At 41.3% G+C, this 21,259-nt stretch overlaps 1 protein-coding gene across 1 annotated transcript in view; it reads left to right on the forward strand.

Moving 5' to 3' along the window:
• Positions 1-19,846, forward strand: part of LOC126428237 (Y+L amino acid transporter 2) — a 72,099-nt gene extending 52,253 nt beyond the window's left edge. Inside the window, exons 8-12 of the mRNA XM_050090152.1 lie at positions 3,591-3,818; positions 10,687-10,783; positions 10,871-11,020; positions 13,266-13,443; positions 19,356-19,846. Coding sequence (XP_049946109.1) covers positions 3,591-3,818; positions 10,687-10,783; positions 10,871-11,020; positions 13,266-13,443; positions 19,356-19,417 — 715 coding nt within the window. The 3' untranslated portion in view covers positions 19,418-19,846. The remainder of the gene's footprint in view (positions 1-3,590; positions 3,819-10,686; positions 10,784-10,870; positions 11,021-13,265; positions 13,444-19,355) is intronic.
• The last annotated feature ends 1,413 nt before the right edge of the window (positions 19,847-21,259 follow it).

A 21,259-nucleotide genomic window follows, 5' to 3' on the forward strand; every position in this document is an offset into this window, starting at 1 on the left:
TGTTTTGCAGTTGACAGTTTCATCATTTTATCACCCCTTATGAACAGTTTTCTGCATAAATACCAGACTGTGGCCATGTTTTTGGATTTGGAGAAAGTCTATGGCACCTGCTGGAGGACTGATATCCGTGTACTCTATACACTTGGGGCTTTCGAGGCCACTTGCGACATTTCCTTCGGGAATTTGTAAGTGACAGAGTTTTCAAGGTATGTGTGGGTTTGACCTTTTCAGACACCTTTATTCAGGAGAACAGGCTGCCTCTAGAATGTCATAAGCATTGCCCTCTTTGCTGTAGTCATTAATCTCATTGTGGCCTGTGTACTACCAGGTATCTCCGGCTGGTTCCCCTTTCGTTGACATCTTTGACATCTATTGCAGTTCTCCACAGATTTGTCTCCTCGAGTGGTGTCTTCAGTGATGTCTCGATCGTCTTTACTCGTGGAGCACTGACGTCGGCTTTAGCTTTTTCACTGACAAAATTGTTTGAATGAATTTCTGGCAGTGCAATGGGTTTCTTCCACCATCTTTACATTTTGGGCCTGTTGTTATCTGCTCACTGAAACTACAAAATTCCTGGGACTCGTGCTTGATAGAAAACTTTCTTGGTCCTCGCACAAATCTTACCTGATTCCTCAATGTACTGTGTGTCCTAAGCAATACTTCCTGGGGAGCAGTTCGGAGCCCCTTCTCTGTCTGCACCGATCCCTCGTCAGTTCGAAACTAGACTATGGCTGTTTCATTTATTCACCTGCACGTCCATCGATCTTAAAACAATCCAATATTGTGGAATACATTTGGCCACACATGCCTTTTACACTATCCCTGTCGAGTGTCTGTGCGCAGAAGCTGCCGACATACCGCTGTTGTACCGGTGTGGCGTTCTCCTCGGCGGATACGCGTGCCGTTTGTCTACCGTGCCCAGCCACCTGTGCTATGCCCTCTTTTTCGATTACTCCCTTGACCACCACACGGTGTGCCCTTCGTCTGTTACCTCCCAGAGTTCGCTTTCGGCTATGGCTCCGGCAGCTCAACTTCACCCTACCTGCCACAGCCCGTGCTCGTCTCTGATTTCGTTCGCTTCCTGAGGAAACTAATCCGGATTTGATCTGTCGCTGTACATTTCTCAGTGTTTACACGCAACTTAGCGATAGCACCTTTGTATACACTGACGTGGCTGTGACCGACCCTGGTGTCAGTTGCACCTTCGTCATTGGCACCAAAGTGTTTCGGTATCAGCTTCCAGAACACTGCTCGATTTTTACAGCAGTGCACTTTGTCCTCTATCAGGGCAACAAGTGCATCTGGTGACACAGGCTTTTTGTTATCTGCTCCAGTTCTCTCGGTGCCGTTTAGACACTTAGCGTGCTGTACACAGTCCATCCAAAAAAGTTTCCACTTGATCGCTGTTGAGGGAACCACTGTGATGATTGTGTGGGTTCCCAGTCGTGTCATACTGATGGGGCTCCCAGTCACATCGGTCTGACAGGAAATGAGGCTGCTGCTGAGGCTGCAGTCGTTCTGCCTTGACCTGCTAACTCTTGCATTCCTTTGGATGATCTCCGTGTTGTCATCTGTTGGTAGGTGGTGTCACTTTGGCATCACCAATGGTCTTCTCTTCACAGGAACAAGCTCCGGGGAATTAGACCTCGCCCAGCAGCTTGGCTGACCTCTTCTCGGCCCTCGTGCCGTGAGATCATTTTAGTTAAGTTGCGTACTTGGCACAGTTTTTTTAGCTGTTGCCATTTGTTAAATAGTGATCCCCACCACTTTGTGTTCATTGCTGTCACCGAGTGCCCTTTTTTTTAACCGCTTACATTATAGTGTATGTTTGTGTCTAAGTTATCAGCCGTTTTGACAAATGACACACGGTCTGTTGACCGCATTTTATTTTTTATCTGTTGCAGCAGTATTGCAAAGGACATTTTATCTCTGACTCAGGGACTTCTGCTGTCTCTATAGCGTATTTTGTGGACCTCTCTCCTGGAGAAAGTTTTTCTTCTTACCTCTCTTTCCTTCCGTCGATTGGGCTCAATGTGTAGTCGCTTTTAACATCTTTTTTGTATTAGTGTTCGAAGGTTATGTCATGAATGCTTATTACTTCAGTTGTTTTTGTGCCCTAAAACAAAACAAAAAAATAGTATGGCTGGGGTGTCGGAAACACTGGAAAGTGAAGATATTGACTATATGGAATGGCCTACTTACTCCCCAGACCTAAACTGTTTAGAGCATGCCAGAGATGCTCTTGGCAGACGTGTTTTTCAACGAACACCCTCTCCCTAAACTGTGCAAGAACTGAAAATGCACCTTAAGAGAAGACAGACAAAATCCCCAAAGACTCCTCAATGGTTTGGTAGCCAGCACGGGTCCAAAATATACATTAGTGCCTGAGGAGGGGTATTCCTTGCAGAGTGTCCGATATTGATCTTTATGTTGGGAGCATAACCTGTGTCAAACATGACCGTTATTTATGTCTATTACCCACTTTCCCATGTGTTGCAATGTGTACCATTTTTCGTTATAAATATGCTACTCCAATTCTATTGTCCATGTAGTGTGTTTCGTGTCATCTATCATTCCCTGTGATTATTGGTGTCTTAGAGTGTCACTGTTCTTTAGCAGTGTAATAGCATGATGACAATAACATGGCAAAGGATCAGAAATAAGAATAATCGTATTTATGCCAATTAACTGATAAAAATAATCATCAATTATTTCAATTAAGATGTAAAAAAAGAGAAAGATTGCACCTGGCAGGATTTGAATGCACAACGTTCAGTGTATCAGCTACTTAATTTATTTCCTACACTACAGCATCATTTTTATAGTGTTGCTATTTTCAGTGCTCTAGAGAATTAGAAGAAATTCTGTTGTGACAATTTACACAAACTAGGGCCCACCGAGGTGAATGGCTGCAGGATATGATACCTGTAACACTAACTTAACAACCACATAAAGGTAGTTTCAAACAATTGATCCCATCCCTTGGAGACCTCCCATCATGAGGAAGAAACCTGGGAATGTCCATCTGGTGTAAGGCATTGTATGGAGGTGAATCTTTGATTGTAGCAAAGCCAGAAAAGAAGAAAAGTACAGCATTGGAAGTGTGTTGTTGCAGAATGATGCTGAAAATTCAATGGACTTAAAGATAAGAAAGATAAGTTTCAGGAGGAGTAAAGGAATTTGTGTAAAACAGCAATTGGAATAAGTAGTGAGATGATAGTACATGTGTTAGGCATCAGGGAGTAACTCTCAGGGCTCTTACAGGGCAGAAATTTTTTGGGTAGGATGACCAGGCTGCTTGAAGGTGATAAGATTGTCACAGCAGATGAAATCATAGCGGGGAACATCAAATCAGTCAGAAGATCCATTATAAAAGAGTCCACTTCCCCACCCTCACAAATTTTGATGTATTACAACCATGATAATTGACCCCCCTAGTAAATAAGTTTTGTATGTACCATGTTTTTTTGGTATTGGGACAAGGATTCCTAAAATATGCTGGCGTGTGATTTCACACACACACACACACACACACACACACACACTCTCTTTATGATTATTTGCTTTGAAAATTACCTCTTCTGTTTCAGTAATTTGCCACGAGCTATTTACATATCCATCCCACTGGTGACGCTCATTTATGTGCTCGCCAATGTGGCGTACCTCGCAGTCCTCACTCCGATAGCGATGATCTCCTCCGACGCCATTGCCGTCACGTTTGCAGACAAAGTCCTGGGACCGATGTCGTGGAGCATGCCCCTGCTGGTCGCGCTGTCTGCGTTCGGGGGCCTCAGCGTCCACATCATGACGTCCTCCAGGTGGGGAAACTGTCAGCACTGTGCTTTGTCCAGAATTTCCAACTCACCCAGTCCTGTCTCTAACACCCAAGTATGCCAGTCAGGTCAGTACCAAATATCGTATATCGACAGAGTGTCGACCGAAACTCTGTTACAGTTTGTGCCGTGTGCCGTTGTCCAGGAGAAAGTGTGTAAATGGTAAGCAATAAGGACCTAAGGAGTGCAGAAAAATACAACTGCGAGCACCTATCGTCTCGAACCCCTGTGGGGAAGGCGGTAGAGCGTTAGTTTACCACACCTCCCAGGTTCGAGCACTGATTGTGCCAATTTTTGTATTGTAGTATGTATGAAACCATTATACAGTGTGTTCTTGACATGTAAAAGGACTTTCTGGGTTTGTAGCAATATTCTGTTGGCAGTCTGCTTTTGTGTCATTTATTTGAAAGTAGCAAACCTTCAGAGTACATCAGTAGTTTCACAAAATAAACCGTCGGAAGAGGAGAGTAAACAAACAATTGCACCACGTTTGCAGAAGTACTGGGAGTGGCAGAAATATTGGGCAGTTTTCAAATAAAAATAACTCCAATGTTTTTAGACATTTTTGAAAGTTTGTCGTTTATTATGAATTGCTAAAAATGACAGTTCATAAAAAAGGCTGCATAAAACTTACATGTAACCTTTTACACACACAGAAAGCACAAAAAAATACGGGCTGCATTATTTAAAGGTAACATTATTTAAGTGGCGGCCATTCTGCAGCATAGGCTCCTCAAGTCTCACAGCAAAGCTGTCAAACACTTTACTCGACATTTGATTTGATATAAATGCAATCACTTGTCCTGTAGCTTCTTTCAAGTCTTGCAGTGTACGGCTTTCGTTTGCAAACAATAACAATTTGAGTTAACCCCAAAGGAAAAAAGTCACAAATGCTGAGTTCATGGTAATTAGATGGCTGAGCAGTGTTGCCATTGTGAGAGATTATGCAGCCACGAAACTTGCCCCTCGAGTATCCTATCCCATAACATCATTTGCTGTACAGGCCGTCAGTCCGTCTTGTCGGAACAAAATCTTTTTTGTACTGAGACAGTTTCTTTTCAGTTTGGGAATTAAGAAAGTGTTCAGCATTCTTGGTTTACCGTAACTATTCACCCTTCCTTCCTCGAAACATACAGCCCGATAACACACGCTTTGGTAACCCCATACTGTACTGTGACTTTGGAACTGTGCACGGAGCATTCGTGTAACTCTTGTGGGTTTATGTCCGATCGATAGCAAAAATTGTGTTTGTTAACATATCTGTCGAGATTAAAATAAGCCTTACTTGCTCGAGGAATTTGTCATTGCCCATCAGAGCGATTGTTTGTTCTGAAAATCTCTGACAATTAGCGCACCTGTGAGGCTTAAGGTTTTGAACAATTGCAGTTTTATGTGGGTGAAAGTTTATGTCCTTCATGCAGTATTCTTGTTGCCAAGCAATCAGACATTCGAAGAGTGGTAGCTCATATACGTGTGGGTCGGTGCAGGCTAGTCGGCACGGCTTGACATTGTCCAATGATCTGACCTACCTCGGACATCATTGAGGCTTTTGTTTTGACATTAAAACAGGTGATCTGAAGGTCTTGACACACAATTTAATCATGTTACGCAGTGGAAGTTGTCTCCTACCACTTACGTGAAAATGTCTGTGAAACTGATGTATGACAGAACAGTATCGCCACTTTTAAAATACCTCTCAGTGACAATGTGCAATGCTTACTGAACCACAGCTCCACAATAACTGAAACTGCCTCGAGTAATCTCGAAGTGCTGCACTCTCCTCCGCTGCCCTCCATACGACTACTGTATTGCGCACGAACGGAAATGATCAAGCATTTGTGCCACTCCCTGTGTTAATAGTAATTGTTATGATTTTTAAAAGCAGTCTGCCAAAAGAACATTGCTATAAACCCTAAGAGTCATTTTACATGTGAGGAACATAGTGTCCCCTGTAACAGTTTCACACATGCTCCACTACAGGGCTCGAACCCGGGACCCTCAATACAACAGACTAAAGCACTACTGTCTTTCTCATGGAATGTCTGTGTGACAGATGCTCACAGTTATGCTTTTCCTGTGCTCCGTGTGTCAGATGTTATCTATTACTTACTGTTTACACACTTTCTCCTGGATGTCAACATGTAGCACAAACGACATTGGAGTTTTGTCGATACTATGTCGATATATGATGCTTGCTCCCAGTGACCGTCTGATATGGAGGTTTGGGTGTAAACTGTTCATTTTTGGCCTGTGAGTGCATCTGATAGTTTAGTAGTGCATTTATTGTTTCATTTTTTGTGAAGAGCAGTATCACTTTTTGTTTTATTTAACCACATTTAAAATAAATTCCATAATAAAATGAAAATTACATTCATAATAAATAACTCTAAAAAATGTTGATTGCTGTTTTGTCATATGGGACTAAAAATTCACATACAGAAGGTTAAATTTCCTCTAGTTCCTCTGGACTAATTCTTTTAGAAATCTAAATTTTACTGCCAACAATCTTCCAGCAATTCTTCTAGTACAACAGTTTTAGTTTAATATCACTTCCAATATATTTAAAATACCTCCTCTCTAACTTCACCAATGTGCTTGCACCTTAAATAGTAACCATTTTTGCAGGATGTGCGAATATTGATGAATTGATACTATTCCAGATCTACATAACTATTTATAACAAATAAAACTTTGTGTTAAACTGAAATTTAGGACTTACTCTAAGGAAACAATGTTACTTGCTCAAAGGCTGTAGTTGAGTCGGCACAAGTTGATGCGTGGCAGCTGCAGTGTGCTAGGCACAGCAATTTTCACCGGCTAAACTTGACCGATACAGTAATGTGATTTTGTAAATGTCTCTGTGGCAATGCCTCTTTAGACAGCTACTGTTTTCACCTGCAGCTGTTAGTGCTCTGCAGTTGAAAGCTGGCAACAACCCTGAGCTGCCAAGGATCTTCTTACACTGTCCCAAATATAGGGTGAATTGTGAGTGCAATAGAGGGGATTTTCATAAATCTGACCTTCATTTAACATTTTGAGTGAAACACAACCTTTCCAGTAATCGGAGATACTGGAGCTACAAAACTACCTAGTTACATTTTGAGATGATTGCATTTCAGTAGGTTTGAAATTTATGAAGTATTGTGTGATAAAGGATGACCGACTTTGAATACACGATACAGTTTTCATCATGTGTGCAATAAGCATCGTAATAGATACAACCTGCTACATCCAAATTGCCTTGTATGTGTGGTGCTCTGCTGATTGCAAATATCGAAAAATGTGTTCTGTTACACACACACACACACACACACACACACGAATTCCTGGCCAGTAATCACCATTAGGTTGATTCAGTAGTGCTGATATACATATAAAATTATATGTATTATCCTAACTTCTAGAACTAGTTTCTTCTGCAGGGAAGACTGTGGAATAGATTGGTGAAGAAAGGGAAGGGCAGGGCATGCAGACCTACCTATTGTGGAAATGGGGATGAAGTGGGGTGTGCTTCAGAGAGAGAGAGAGAGAGAGAGAGAGAGAGAGAGAGAGATAAATTACACCACTGATAAGCAGTGTGCCAGCTTCAGTCCCGAGATAGTGAGGTGTAAACGAAAATGTTTAAGACAAAAATGAATAGTGCAAATAAGAGCTAGAGGAAAAAAGAGATTTAGAGGGGGTCAGAAACAACAAAGTAACAGAAAAGCATAAATAATGGAAACAAATGTATGAAGCCATGCATTGATCATCTCGTGCATGCGACGTGTGGGGTACTGTATATTTACACGTAATTCGATCAACCAATCCCCCCATTACTTTATCGCACTGTAGAATGTTGTGGTTTCAGGTATCTTCTTTCCTTCTTTATTGCTTTTGTAGCATGCAGTGTACACCGAATAATGACATATTTATTCTTCTTTCCTAGTATACAATCGTGGTGAAGTCTGTTATCTGGTGCGAGACAGTGGTGGATTGTGTTTCAGCATGTGACATTTCTCAACTCATCAGATCTTGTTCACTGTACAATATAATGAATTTTTCGACCCTTTGAACTTCTTAGCAAGTAGAAAAGATGTGAAGAAATTTTCTGTCATCACATTTCCTCCTCGACTGGAAATGGAAATGGGTCCACAAGATGAACAACGACATACTCTAAGTGAATTACAATGAAATGAACACCCTTAGCTGCTTACAGGCGTTGACATACGTCAACGGGGACAGATGAAAATGTGTGCCCCGACTGGGACTCGAACCTGGGATCTCCTGCTTACGTGGCAGACGCTCTATCCATCTGAGCCACCGAGGACACAGAGGATAGCGCGACTGCAGGGATTTATCTCTGGCATGCCCTCCACGAAACCCACATTCTCAATGTATTGTCCCGCACTACATACATAGTGCCCCCGCCCATTATACTCATTAGGACTTACTCGCGGCACGTTGCCGATTCCTGTAAGAGTTCGGGCACTGTTTGTGCATTCGCACAGAAGAAGAAGATGGTCAAGTGGCCGGTGAGCCTTAACTATATATTTACTAAGGGTGTTCATTTCATTGCAATTTAATTCTAACGAGCTGCTTGGTCACCAATGTCCGAAAGAACAGAGACCATCTTAGTAAATATACTCTAAGTGGTTGCTTCTCCCTCTGCATGCCGCTTCTGCATACTATGGCAAAGTATTACGTGTATACTTTATCACTAGTAGGCAGAATCCAGAATTTGGGACTGTATTTGTTGGGTCTGAATTGAGTGAACCTGCTTTTTGTTGTGCCCGGTAATAGTTGCTTGTCTGCAATTGTATTTTCTCCTGGGCAGTAAGAACAGATACTGTTTTGCATGAAATTTCTGATAATTTCAGACACCAGAGCAAAATTAATAGCTGTCTGCCAATTGACTTGGATTGATTTTTCATTGAAATGGAAAAGTTTCAGCTCCAAAGCTGTTTTGTGGGGGTATCAGCAGTGCTTCGGAGCACACTATTTGTGACTCAGTATTATCCTGTTCTGGAATGTGTTAATAAGCTACTTCGACAGGGCCATGATGTCGTAAAATCATGTCCTGAAATGAGATCCATTCTGTCTGAAATTTCGCCCACCACACTTAGAATAGCTTTCCGTCACCCTCCCAATCTCCACAATACTGTTGTCAGACCCAATGCTCCTTCTGCACCCGTCTCCCTACCCTATGGCTCCTACCTATGCAAGACTTGCTGTACGCACCCTCCTACCCCAACATGTAATAGCCCTGTAACTTGCAAAACATGTACTATCAAAGGAAGAGCCACCTGCGAAACGGCACGTCATATATCAGCTGTTATGTGAACACTATTCGGCCTGACTACCACCAAATTATGAATCAGGATGAATGGTAATAGGCGGAGGGTGTATACTGGCAATACACAATATCCAGCTGCAGAGTGTGCACCTGTTTCACCTCAAGCACCATCTGGGTTCTTCCCCCAGACACAAGTTTCGCTGGCCGGGGTGGCCGAGTGGTTCTAGGCGCTACAGTCTGGAACCGCGCGACTGCTATGGTCGCAGGTTCTAATCCTGCCTTGGGCATGGATGTGTGTGATGTCCTTAGGTTAGTTATGTTTAAGTAGTTCTAAGTTCTAGGGGACTGATGGCCTCAGCAGTTAAGTCCCATAGTGCTCAGAGCCACACCAGTTTCTCAGAACTCCGCAGGTGGGAACTAGCACAACAACATGTCCGTGGTTCTTGCCACCCACCTTACAACATCTCAGCTTTTCCTCACTGTATTTACTCTTTGCTTCACTGTGTTTTAGTTTTCTACATCTTCCATTGTCTTTCCCGTCTATTTTTCACCACCCCCCCTCCCACTTCCATTATGTACAATGCACTTGAGTTAGTCTTATTAACTTGTGCACGATGTTTTAGTAGTAATCTCTGTCTTGCATGTTACCCTGTCTTCCGCCTTTAAGCTCTCAGGTGCAGTCCTCGACAATCAGTCTTTTCCTCTCATCTTGTATGGTAAGTCTCCCCTGACCCATTATTCTGTGTTACTTTCCCAAAATCTGCCCCTTTTCCTAGACCTCTCCAGTCCTTTCCCTTCACCCTTCTTCCTTCCCTGTCAACCCTTCCGCCTGAAGTGTAGAACAACCCCTGTATTAATCTATTGCACAATGTAAAACTGCTGCTCTCAGAAGTGATAATTTAATCTGCAAGTGTAAGATGACCCTGTATTTTTTAATGATGAATTTGGAAAAAACCTCATCTTATAACTGGGAAAATATCGTTTATCATTTATCTTCACTCGTGCCATTTTACTTTTAGGAAATATTCATTCTCACATACTGTGAAGATTGTGCTCTCGCTCCAATAGCATCGTGAATGATTTTTTCTACACATTAGTTCTATAATCATAGAGCCTAATATATTTAATCATAATGGGGTTGCATGTGTTTTACTTTCAAGTTTGAATGGCTGTGTTGTCTCCTTTTTCCTTTTATTCTGTTCGGAAGAAATTTGAATTTTTAGTCTTGTACACTTCCAGGTCACTCAAATTTAGTTGGATTTGGCCCTGCAGTTCAAAAGACACTAATTTTACATCAGGGGAAGATGTTAATGAGGTGATACTGCTGCCAGTGTTATTCCAAAAATGTTTTAAAGTGCGTTTCTAAGATTTTTATCAATTATATGGATATTTTAACGTGTGAGAAACTAGACCTTTGAAAGTTCACCATATAAAATGCAGATATTTCTCAGCCTTCCAATCAGGGTATAGTGAAATGTTCATTATGTATCACAAAGTGACAATTTTTATTGTGAAATGAATGCTTGTCGTCAGTGTTTGTGGCACACTGTTATTGATGAACTGGCTCTCATTTTTCAACAGGATGTGCTTTGTCGGTGCCCGGTACGGCCACTTCCCAGCCATGCTGTCTCACATCAATATCAAGCGCCTCACCCCGACTCCTTCTCTAGTCTTCCTGGTATGTAGTAAATGACCCACTCCTGCTGCACACGTACCCTCGAAAGAGTTTCATTTTACTTTTAATTTTGTTGTTTTGTTCCAACAGAATCTACTTTCACTCATCATGCTGTGCACAAGTGACGTTCACGTACTTATAACGTACTCGAGCTTCGTCGAGTCGTTCTTCATCATGTTATCGGTTGCTGGAATACTGTGGTTGCGCTGGAAGAGGCCTGAAATGGACAGACCAATTAAGGTGTGTTAACTGAATGTTTTAGTTCTAGGGTGGCGATTCTTCTGGAATAGCTGGAAAACTTGGACTTCCCAGGGACTTACATTTTACCTAGAAAAATAAGGAAAATGTCGGGGAATTCTGTGTTCTTCATTGTTATGTAATTATATAATTAATTTTGTTATGTAATTTTATTGATTATTATAAATCACAAATTTTAAAAAACTAATATTTCAAAGTATGTTAATTATGTGAATATTATTCCATATAAATTATCAGTGTTTTAAAAACTGTGGTGAAACTACTGGTTATGGCTAGTATATCTCAGCTGACAAGAAACAAAAGTCACCTCCCCCCCTTAACAACATTCTTTTATCAGGGACTGCTTGTGACGCCATCTTGCTCTCCACACTTAGAATTCTCACGCATAGGTGATCTACACCGAAGCAACAAAGAAACTGGTATAGACATGTGTATTCAAATACAGAGATATGTAAACAGAAAGAAGATGGCAATGCAGTTGGCAACACCTATTTAAGACGACAAGTGTCTGGCACAGTTGTTAGATCGGTTACTGCTGCTACAATGGCTAGTTTCCAAGATACAAGTGAGTTTGAACGTGGTGTTATAGTCGGTACACGAGCGATGGGACACAGCATCTCCAAGGTAATGATGAAGTGGGGATTTTCCCGTACGACCATTTCACAAGTGTACCGTGAATATCAGGAATCCGGTAAAACTTCAAATCTCCGACATCACTGCAGCCGAAAAAAGATTCTGCAAGAATGGGGCCGACGCCAACCGAAGAGAATCGTTCGACGTGACAGGAATGCAACCCTTTTGCAAATTGCTGCAGATTTCAATGCTGGACCATCAAAAAGTGTCAGCGTGTGAACCGTTTGATGAAACATCATTGATATGGGCTTTTGGAGCTGAAGGCCTACCGTGTACCCTTGATGAGTGCACGACACAGAGCTCTACACCTCGCCTGGGCTTGTCAACAGAGACATTGGACTACTGACGACTGTAAAAATGATGCCTGGTCAGACGAGTCGCATTTCAAATTGTATCGAGCGGATGGATGTGTACGGGTATGGAGACAACCTCACAAATGTGTGAACTCTCCATGTCAGCAGGGGACTGTCCGCCCCAGTAGCTGAGTGGTCAGCGTGACGGATTGCCGTCCTCTGGGCCCGGGTTCGATTCCCGGCTGGGCCGGAGATTTTCTCCGCTCAGGGACTGGGTGTTGTGTTGTGTTCATCATCATTTCATCCCCATCCGGCGTGCAGGTCGCCCAATGTGGCGCCGAATGTAATAAGACCTGCGATATGGCGGCCGGACCTGCCCCGCGAGGGGCCTCCCGGCCAATGACGCCAAACGCTCATCATCATCAGCAGGGGACTGTTCAAGCTGGTGGAGGCTCTGTAACAGTGTGGGGCGTGTGCAGTTGGAGTGGGATGAGCATCCACGTACAACAAGATATGACTCTGATAGGTGATGTATATGTAAGCATCCTCTCTGATCACCTTTATCCATTTGTGTCCAGTGTGCATTCTTACAGACTTGGGCAATTCCAGCAGGATGATGCGATACCCCACACGTCCAGAATTGCTACATAGTGGCTCCAAGAACACTGTTCTTGGTTTAAACACTTCTGCTGGCCACCAACCTCCCAAGACATGAACATTGAGCATATCTGGGATGCCTTGCAATGTGCTGTTTACAGGAGATCTCCACCCCCTTATACTCTTACAGATTTATGAACAGCCCTGCAGGATTCATGGTGTCTGCGCCCTCCAGCACTACTTCAGGCATTAATCGAGTCCACGCCACATCGTGTTGCGGCACTTCTGCGTCCTCACGAGGGCCCTACACAATATTAGGCAGGTGCAGGTGTACCGGTTTCTTTTGCTCTTCAGTGTATTTATCTCATGGAATTACATTTTCCTGGAGGTATAAGAGTCTCAGCGTTGTCGCCAATATCGGAGAGCCTCGGCAATACTGACAGCTGAAGAAGGTGAAAATGGTCTGAAGGTGTGAAAAGAAGTTTGTGTTAGAGGGCACTGGACTGAGGTAGTCCATACAGATGTGGTAGCCACAGTAGTGTACGGGTTAGCACATCTGTGTAGCAAACATGAGACCTGTGTTTAAGTCCAGGCCTTGGCACAAATTTTATTTCATTACTTCTGTTTCTGTCGTCATCAAAAATGAAAATGTTTCTCGTATGTCACAAGATGTATTTGCATTGTAATGTGGCTCTGTGTTGCAGGTGGCGTTATGGATTCCCATAACTTTTGTGCTGATATGCGCTTTCCTCGTCTTCGTGCCGTTCTACGAGCGCCCGTACGAGGTGGGTATGGGCGTGTTGATAACCGTGACGGGTGTGCCGGTGTACTACATGGGGGTGGTGTGGCAGGACAAGCCAGCCTGGTTCCTCAGTGGCCTCGGTAAGTCGGAATATCTACCAGTCTTTTGTACCCACGTCACGTGTAATGCGGAAAGAGTTACACCTTAAATGTGCTCAGAGGTGCCCACGACTGTCGACTAGTGAGAAGCGGGTAGTTTTATGTTTCCCGCCAAATCTGTTGCAGAGGATAATTTGTGTGGTAAAATGGTGAAATGTCTGCCTGAAGTGCCAAATTTCAGAAGAAATTTATTAACTGTTTCAGTGCTGAGTGGTGCAAAGATGAAAGTTAATGAGTAAAGAAAAAAAAAAAAAAAAAAACCAGATGTGTGGTCAAGAATGTGATTTGAGAGAGGAAATTCTAGAAGTTGTGTAAATACTAAAATTTGAGGAAAACTGAGATCAGCACTTGAATTAGCCGGCCGGTGTGGCCGTGCGTTTATAGGCACTTCAGTCTGGAACCGCGTGACCGCTATGGTCGCAGGTTCGAATCCTGCCTCAGGCATGGATGTGTGTGATGTCCTTAGGTTAGTTAGGTTGAAGTAGTTCTGAGTTCTAGGGGACTGATGACCTTAAAAGTTAAGTCCCATAATGCTCAGAGCCAGCACTCGAATTAAACTAAATGGGTTTCATCTCCATGGTTTATTTCTTGAAATGCAACAATAACTTCTGCGGTCTTCGAAGCATCCGTTAACCTGGCATCCCATCCACCTCCATTTCCTTTCCACTCCGGTCATAATTCTGGGCCAGCCACCTAATCCATTCGTTAGTTTTCCCAACATCCCAAGTGATTATAAGTGCATAGCTTGTCACCTTTCCTCTTGTTTTGTTGGTGCAAAGGCCTGTTCACTTATGCAGTTACTATCCAAAAATTTCCTAATTGTCTTTGTCTTTTTTTACAAATGAGGGGCATTGACCACCTGACACCTGCCGTCAGGTAAGATTACCAGTTGGAATGTGACTCGAGGCACTCTGCCGAGATCTCCGCCTATCTTCCTCAGTAAAAACTTTCCGAAGACAAAATCGCGTAAATATTTCTTTATTTACAAATGACCAGTTTTGACAGACTCCTGTTGTCTTCAGGTCTTCAAATTTTTTTGTTACAAAATGTGTTCATTTTGAGGTGGACCTCAGAGCTTGACGTGTGGTCCAACTCAGAATGAATACACTTTATAACACAGTCTCGAGGACCTGCAGATGACAGCAAAGTGTCTCAAAATTGGTTATTTGTAAATAACGAAATATTAATGCGATCTCAGCTTTAAACCTGCGCGCCAGGTCGGTCCTGTCGCATGTGGAGTGCCAGAGGACGCTCACCGGGCCCCACCCACCTACTCGTCAGGCTACTTCTCTCACCACATTTCATTACTGACAATCTGTCTGATGTCCGTAACGTTTTTGGCCTTCTCACTTTTACTGTTACAATTGTCCTGCCCAGAAGGCTTTCTTTACTCTGCAGCTGTGTCTGCCCTCTATCAGGTCGGTGGGGGTCGGCTGCCTCTCTTGCAGCAGATGAGCCCTAGGAGGCCCTCCTGCTTTGATCTACGTATCTAGTAGACCTATTTATATTTATTTCTCTTTCAATAATTTCTCTGCTCTGGCATCAGTAGTCTTTTAATGTCTCGGTTAGACAGCTCCTACTTACTGTTGAAATGTAACCACATTTCTGGCAGACATCACTAATTCCAGATAAACTACCTCACGAGTCGGGGACTGATGTTTCGTACTTTAGTCCCTTAACCACTAACCGACCACTTGTGCATCTCTCACTGCTGCAGAGAAGGTCAAAAAAAAATGTAGTGTTGTTCTGGTTTTTTATAATAATATACACTGATGTTGCAAATGATTTTATTCAGTTTGCTTCTGGCTGTTAAAGTCTAGAAACCACGATACATCTCTCCATTCCTTCCTGAGCTACCCCATGTTTTTAAATGGTTTCTACTGTAAGAGACTGTCTGTCAGTGCTGTAATTCAAAACGGGTGATACAGATGTGAAGCATAGACGTGGGAAAGGCAGAAAGTACCAAAAATGAAATTTTTCAGGAAAAGAAGAAAGAAAATTTGAAATGACTCTAGTACTCACTTTATTAAAAATAAGTACTTCCAAATTGAAGAAATCCACTCAATATATTATAAACTGAATTTTAACTATAAATCGTAGCGTGGTTTGTGAATTAGTAGTTTATACATTGTCGAAATAGAAACACAAACGTAGTTGTGAAACTCGTTTTTCTTAGGCACAAATTTCCTGGTAATATGCATTATACTTTTCATCCAGAAAGCCCATAATTGATTACAAGTCTCGGTCCGGCGCACAGTTTTAATCTGCCAGGAAAGTTTCATATCAGCGCACACGCCGCTGCAGAGTGAAAATCTCATTCTGGATTATAAGTCATTCTTTTTGCCTCATTGAGAACCACTTTTGAGTATATTATATTCTTTCCACATTTCGAATTGACGGAACGACTGGGAAACTCTCTCTTGAGACTCATCCAGCTGAGGGTGCTTATTTCAAGATTAGTCACACTCAAACACACATCGACTTCAGCAGAAAAATCAAAAAAGTTGTCAGGTTTTACTGTAATTACTTTATAGGGATTGAAGACTATCACATTGTGAATCATTTTAGTTAATTCTTCTGGAACCATACTCTTACACTGCTTTTTTCCCTCTTCAGTTATGCTGAATTCCCTGTCACAGGGCACGTAGGAATCTTCAGAAACCAAGAATCGAAATAGCTTTTTGCAAGGGTATTAATCTTAACCATCAAAACCATTAGATTCTTTTTCTACCCTGCACAGTTACCTCACTGTATTTGCTAATTTTTTGCTTCGCAAAAATCCAGGAGGAAAGAATTTTCAGCACACAAGAAACAACCTTATTTCTAACGCATCCATCTATGTCGTCGTGCTACAAGCACGTGAAATATTGCCCTGTGTCGGAAGGTGAAGGCACAAGTTATAACTTGAAATTTGCCAACAGGAAAACGTGTTCGAATGTGACAGTGTAGGAATGAAAATAGCTTCCAGTATATCCATTGTGGATGACGCACTATGATTGTGATTTAAATTGGTGTTTAACTGGTAATAAATATGCAACCGGTCACTTTTTTACGATTTATTCAACCGTGAACATGTTTTCAGGCAACTGCAGGCTCATCATCAGATGGAGGTGTTAAGAGGACATTATACTGTGGACCAAGTGTAGCTAGATGCAGTACTGGTGAGTGCACTGCCTTGTGGTATCCACATCAGATTGCTTCTTACAACATGCATTATTAAGCTATGTATGCAAATAAACACCCTGTTTAGCTACTCTTGGTTTTACACTGATCACAGAATGTAAATATTCAATGTTTTTACAAAGAATCAAAGCAACCTGATGGATACCACAAGGCACTGCACTCACTAGCTACACTGACCAAAAGAACAGATACCATCTTCATATAGTTAAGGCTAATCAGCCATTGACCTCCTCCTGTGCGGATGCACACGTATTGCCCGAACTCTTACGGGACTCTGTAAGAGTAATGAGTGTAATGGGCAGGGGCACTACGAATGTAGTGTGTGGACATTAAATTGGGTATGCGGGTCTCACGGGGAGTGTGCAAGGGATAAACCCCTGCAGTCACGTTATCCTCTGTGCCCATGGTGGCTCAGATGGATGGAGCGTCTGCCATGTAAACAGGAGAACCCGGGTTCGACTCCCGGTCGGGCCACACATTTTCAACTGTCCCCGTTGATGTATACCAACGCCTGCCGGCAGTGTAGGGTCTTGATTTAATTATCATTTCATTCTAAAGTGCTGCAGGGTCACCGATGGTATCTGTTGTTTCGGACATCTCCGAAAGAACAGATATCATCTTCATATTAATCAAGTCCGTGTGACATCATGTTGTGACAGTTTTGCGTGCTCTCACGGGGGCCCTACACAATGTTAGGCAGGGGTAGCAGTTTTTTTTTTTACTCTTCGGTGTGTTTCAGACAAAGAAAGTCGTTTGCTTCCAATTGCAGGGTGAAGGTGATTTTCAGAGCTGAGGATGAATTACTGTTCACTGGTAATCTCCTTTCAGTGTAATGCTCCAGACTTACCCATTTTGCATGCCAAAAGCCATTGAGCGCAACTTTTCCTGCCGATGTCAGAGTATGGAAATTTTTTCCCCCCCTTGGCAGAGAGCTGTGGTGGTGTTCGCTGCCCAATAGTGCACTCAGGGTTCATCTCATGTGACAGTTATGACTATATATCCATTACCTTCAACCCGGAAATGATAGTAAAGTTCTTCCCAGGCATTATGCAGAAACTTTATCAAATTTCTATACCCTGTGTACAATTTTGTGTGTCAAACAAACACCAATATCCATAAGAGTGACTACACTGTTTACATTAATAAGTACTACACTGTTTACATTAATAAGTCTGTTTTCCTTCACAAGCTCTATCACTGCGACCTTATTCTTGTTAGCCTCTATGTGGTGTGCCCGGCAAAGATGCAAAGCATCGTACACAGAAGTCATGTCTCTCTAAGAATTTCCGCATTACTCACACTTGCTGTGCAGGGCCATACATGAAACACCATTCTGTATTTTCATCCTGCAGGGCATTTCCATTGATTAACAGCTTCACTACTTGAAAAACATAACAAGTGACAGTTCCAATGTGGCACCAGTCGACAGTGGGACGGCCATCATTGCATTGATGCTCCTTACGCTGCCACCTGTAGTCGTTTGTCATAGCACAAGGATAATGCATGACAAATCAGTAATACAAGTTCAGGAATATTATAGCTCTTTCAAGGTTTTTATTGAAATATTGGAATCACCCTACACTCACTCCCCCCCTCAAGTTTCCCAATTGTCATGTTTGTTAACTGCATTATTTATTCCTCTTCTCAGCTGTTTTTGTATGTATAATTTCAGAATAGTGCTTTTATATATATATATATATATATATATATATATATATATATATATATATATATATATATATATATATATATATATATAGACACCTCTCTCTCTCTCTCTCTCTCTCTCTCTCTCTCTCTCTCTCTCTGATGACTCCCCCTTGCTCTTACTGGAGGTGCGTCCTGCTGGTCCTATGATGCGAGTGACCTGCCCTTTCCCAACCTATGCCTCTTTATTCCACAAGAAAGTACCCATTTTTTACCATGTTCTGTACAGTCAATCAGGGTAACTTCGTAGCACTTTTTACAATTTTTTTGAAAATATTGGCCATAAAATAAATTACCCACTAGAACAGACATTGTAACATTTTACATATATAATTACTGAGTGCTTGGAAAAGTGAAAAAATGTGTACTAACTATGCGCTGTTAGAGCAAAATTTCAATTTTAATGGCGATACAATGGTACCTTGGCATCAGGATCAATTTAGACCAGCCTTAAAAACGAAAGATTTTTTTTCCTACATCTAATGCTCTGGGTAAATCTAAATTGTGCCAAAAGTAAGTAATGTGTTAATAAGGAGTAAAAGAAAATTCTTTGTTCAGTACTGTAAGTTTACTTTGAAATATCAAGGTAATTGTATCAATCTGGGATTGTTCAACTTGAATCACTATAGTCGGACACTCTTTCATAGGCAACACAATTAAAGGCTAATCCAAGCCTAGGAGCTTGTGGGAAGTTGGAAAGGCAACTGAAATGCTAACTAGACATCACAGAGGTAATAAAACAGTTACTTTTATTACAAAATAATGCAAGTAGGTGGAGCAGCAGCAGCCATTTGAAACAAAAGTGGTAAGTTGTACAAAGTTACCCTGATTGACTGTAACTCTGTTGAGGAAATATGCTCTCATTTCTTGCTAGGTGTTAAACTTTGGACACTTATCTTAAATGCTTCTTGTCTCTTAGGTGTAAGTGTTCATCATAACTATTGCTTTTATGTTTAGAACGTTTGAACGTGCATTAATATTACACTTCCACTGAATTTTTGCAGACAAACTGACCTGCAATGTCCAGAAATTATTCCTATCTGCCAAAGAAGAGAAAGAAGACTAAGTTCATGCTGCAGAAAACCAAGGAAATGTAGTGTTAAATTATAAGTAGTTTAAAAACTGAGCTTGGCAAGTACTTTTTTTTTATATATATATATTGCTTGGTTTATGCCGGAGATTGACATGTCGAGGTTTGTAGCAGCCAGGTGATAGGTAGTGTTTGTCAGACAATGTATCAGATGGCAGTTAAGAAGTGCTATATTGCAGTGTGTTACCTAATTTAATTTAGTCATTGTAATATTTCAGATTTTAGGTTTTATGTATTTGTCTTTGCTGTGCGAGGGTATTGCGTGATTGATCATTAACTATTGAGTGCGGCATCACAACTTCGTTTTATCAAAAAAAATAAGAATCATATTTTATCTGATTCTCTTAAAAATTTTAGCAGTTCTCCTCAAAGAAAGGCACTTCTCATTACAGAACATTTTGACTTCGTAGCAGGAGCATATTTTACAAGTTTAAGTGTTAATTTTGCCTCTGTTTTGGATGATCTGATATTCATTTACATTATATTGTTTTATTGTTTACGATAATGCTTGTATGGGTGTGACACATAGCATCATTTAGTATTAAGCCCATTTTAGTGACGAGTGGACAGTATTTTTCATGCAAAACTGTAAATTATATTTTCATTTTAATGTAGTTTGTTTGATGTATTATTAGTCTTGTGTGTTTTCAGTTGTATGGTGAACTTATCTTAATATTATTTTTGTGTCTGCAGACCTCTGCTGTTGGTCCGGGAAAAATAATACCTTGAGCCAATGTAAGCAACAAGGTATTAAGTATGTGTGGTGTGTTACTATTTTTAAAAAATGCTCAGTGTACAAAAAGTTATGACATACTACCTTCCTCCTTAGGTTGACAATTCAGAAATTAAGTTACACTTTTAAAAGTAACATTGTACTATAACAAGGTTATCAAAGAATTGGCAAACTAAGTTTTAATGGCTGACAGTCTTTCTTCAGAGTGCTGCACTTGCAATCTTAGGTAGAAATGGATTGCTGCTATTTTTGCCATAAAATAATATCCACTGTCTCTGACTCTGAAATGCAACATCTTGTCATCTTTCCAGACAGAGCTTGCTCTGCAGCAGGATGCAGGCTATTTTGAAACTGTTCAAGTAATAATGCTTTTCTCAGCTGCAGTTGACTTATTTATTCCATCATAACCAGTTGTGAGCTTATAATCCAGGCTTGAAAATTGTAAAGAGATCACAAAATATGGAAGTGAATGACAGAATTACATGTGTTCATAAGTTTCCATGTATTAACCATCAAATGAAAGGTCAGCTCACATCTAAAATAATGTTATGACAAAATAAATAATGAGCTGCAGCTGTGGACATTTATATCATGAAATAATAATATCAGGTATGGAATCATAATTTTCATTACAAAGTGGGCATCGTCGTGAAACTGACTTACAGATTTGCATGTGCCAAACTGGCTCTGAAACTTGGATTCATGAATTTCAGGGACAACGATTCTAATCACTAACTTATCCTCAAACAACTTATGATAGAGCTGAAAGCTTCAGTCAGTTTCAGAGTTTAAGGCTTGGATGTTCAGCCAGTAAGAGCATTGCCAACAAAAGACTTAGCTCTGAGATTGATTCTTGGTCTAGCACACAGTTTTAATCTTCTTTACTTTGATAGTAGGTTTTCGTGTTTCCATTTTTGTGCACTTGTCTATATTCCTAATTTTCAGTTTTATTTCCTTTGCTACCCCACTCTTGGGTAACAATGTGTTTTCAGAATGGATATTCTTAGCTGAAAGCAGAAATACCAGGACAAAATACAGAGCCTGTTTGCAAACTTTGTTTGGGTCAGTGTTTGAGTGACTTCTAA

This window comes from Schistocerca serialis, chromosome 12 (assembly GCF_023864345.2).
Source record: "Schistocerca serialis cubense isolate TAMUIC-IGC-003099 chromosome 12, iqSchSeri2.2, whole genome shotgun sequence".
NCBI lineage: Eukaryota > Metazoa > Arthropoda > Insecta > Orthoptera > Acrididae > Schistocerca > Schistocerca serialis.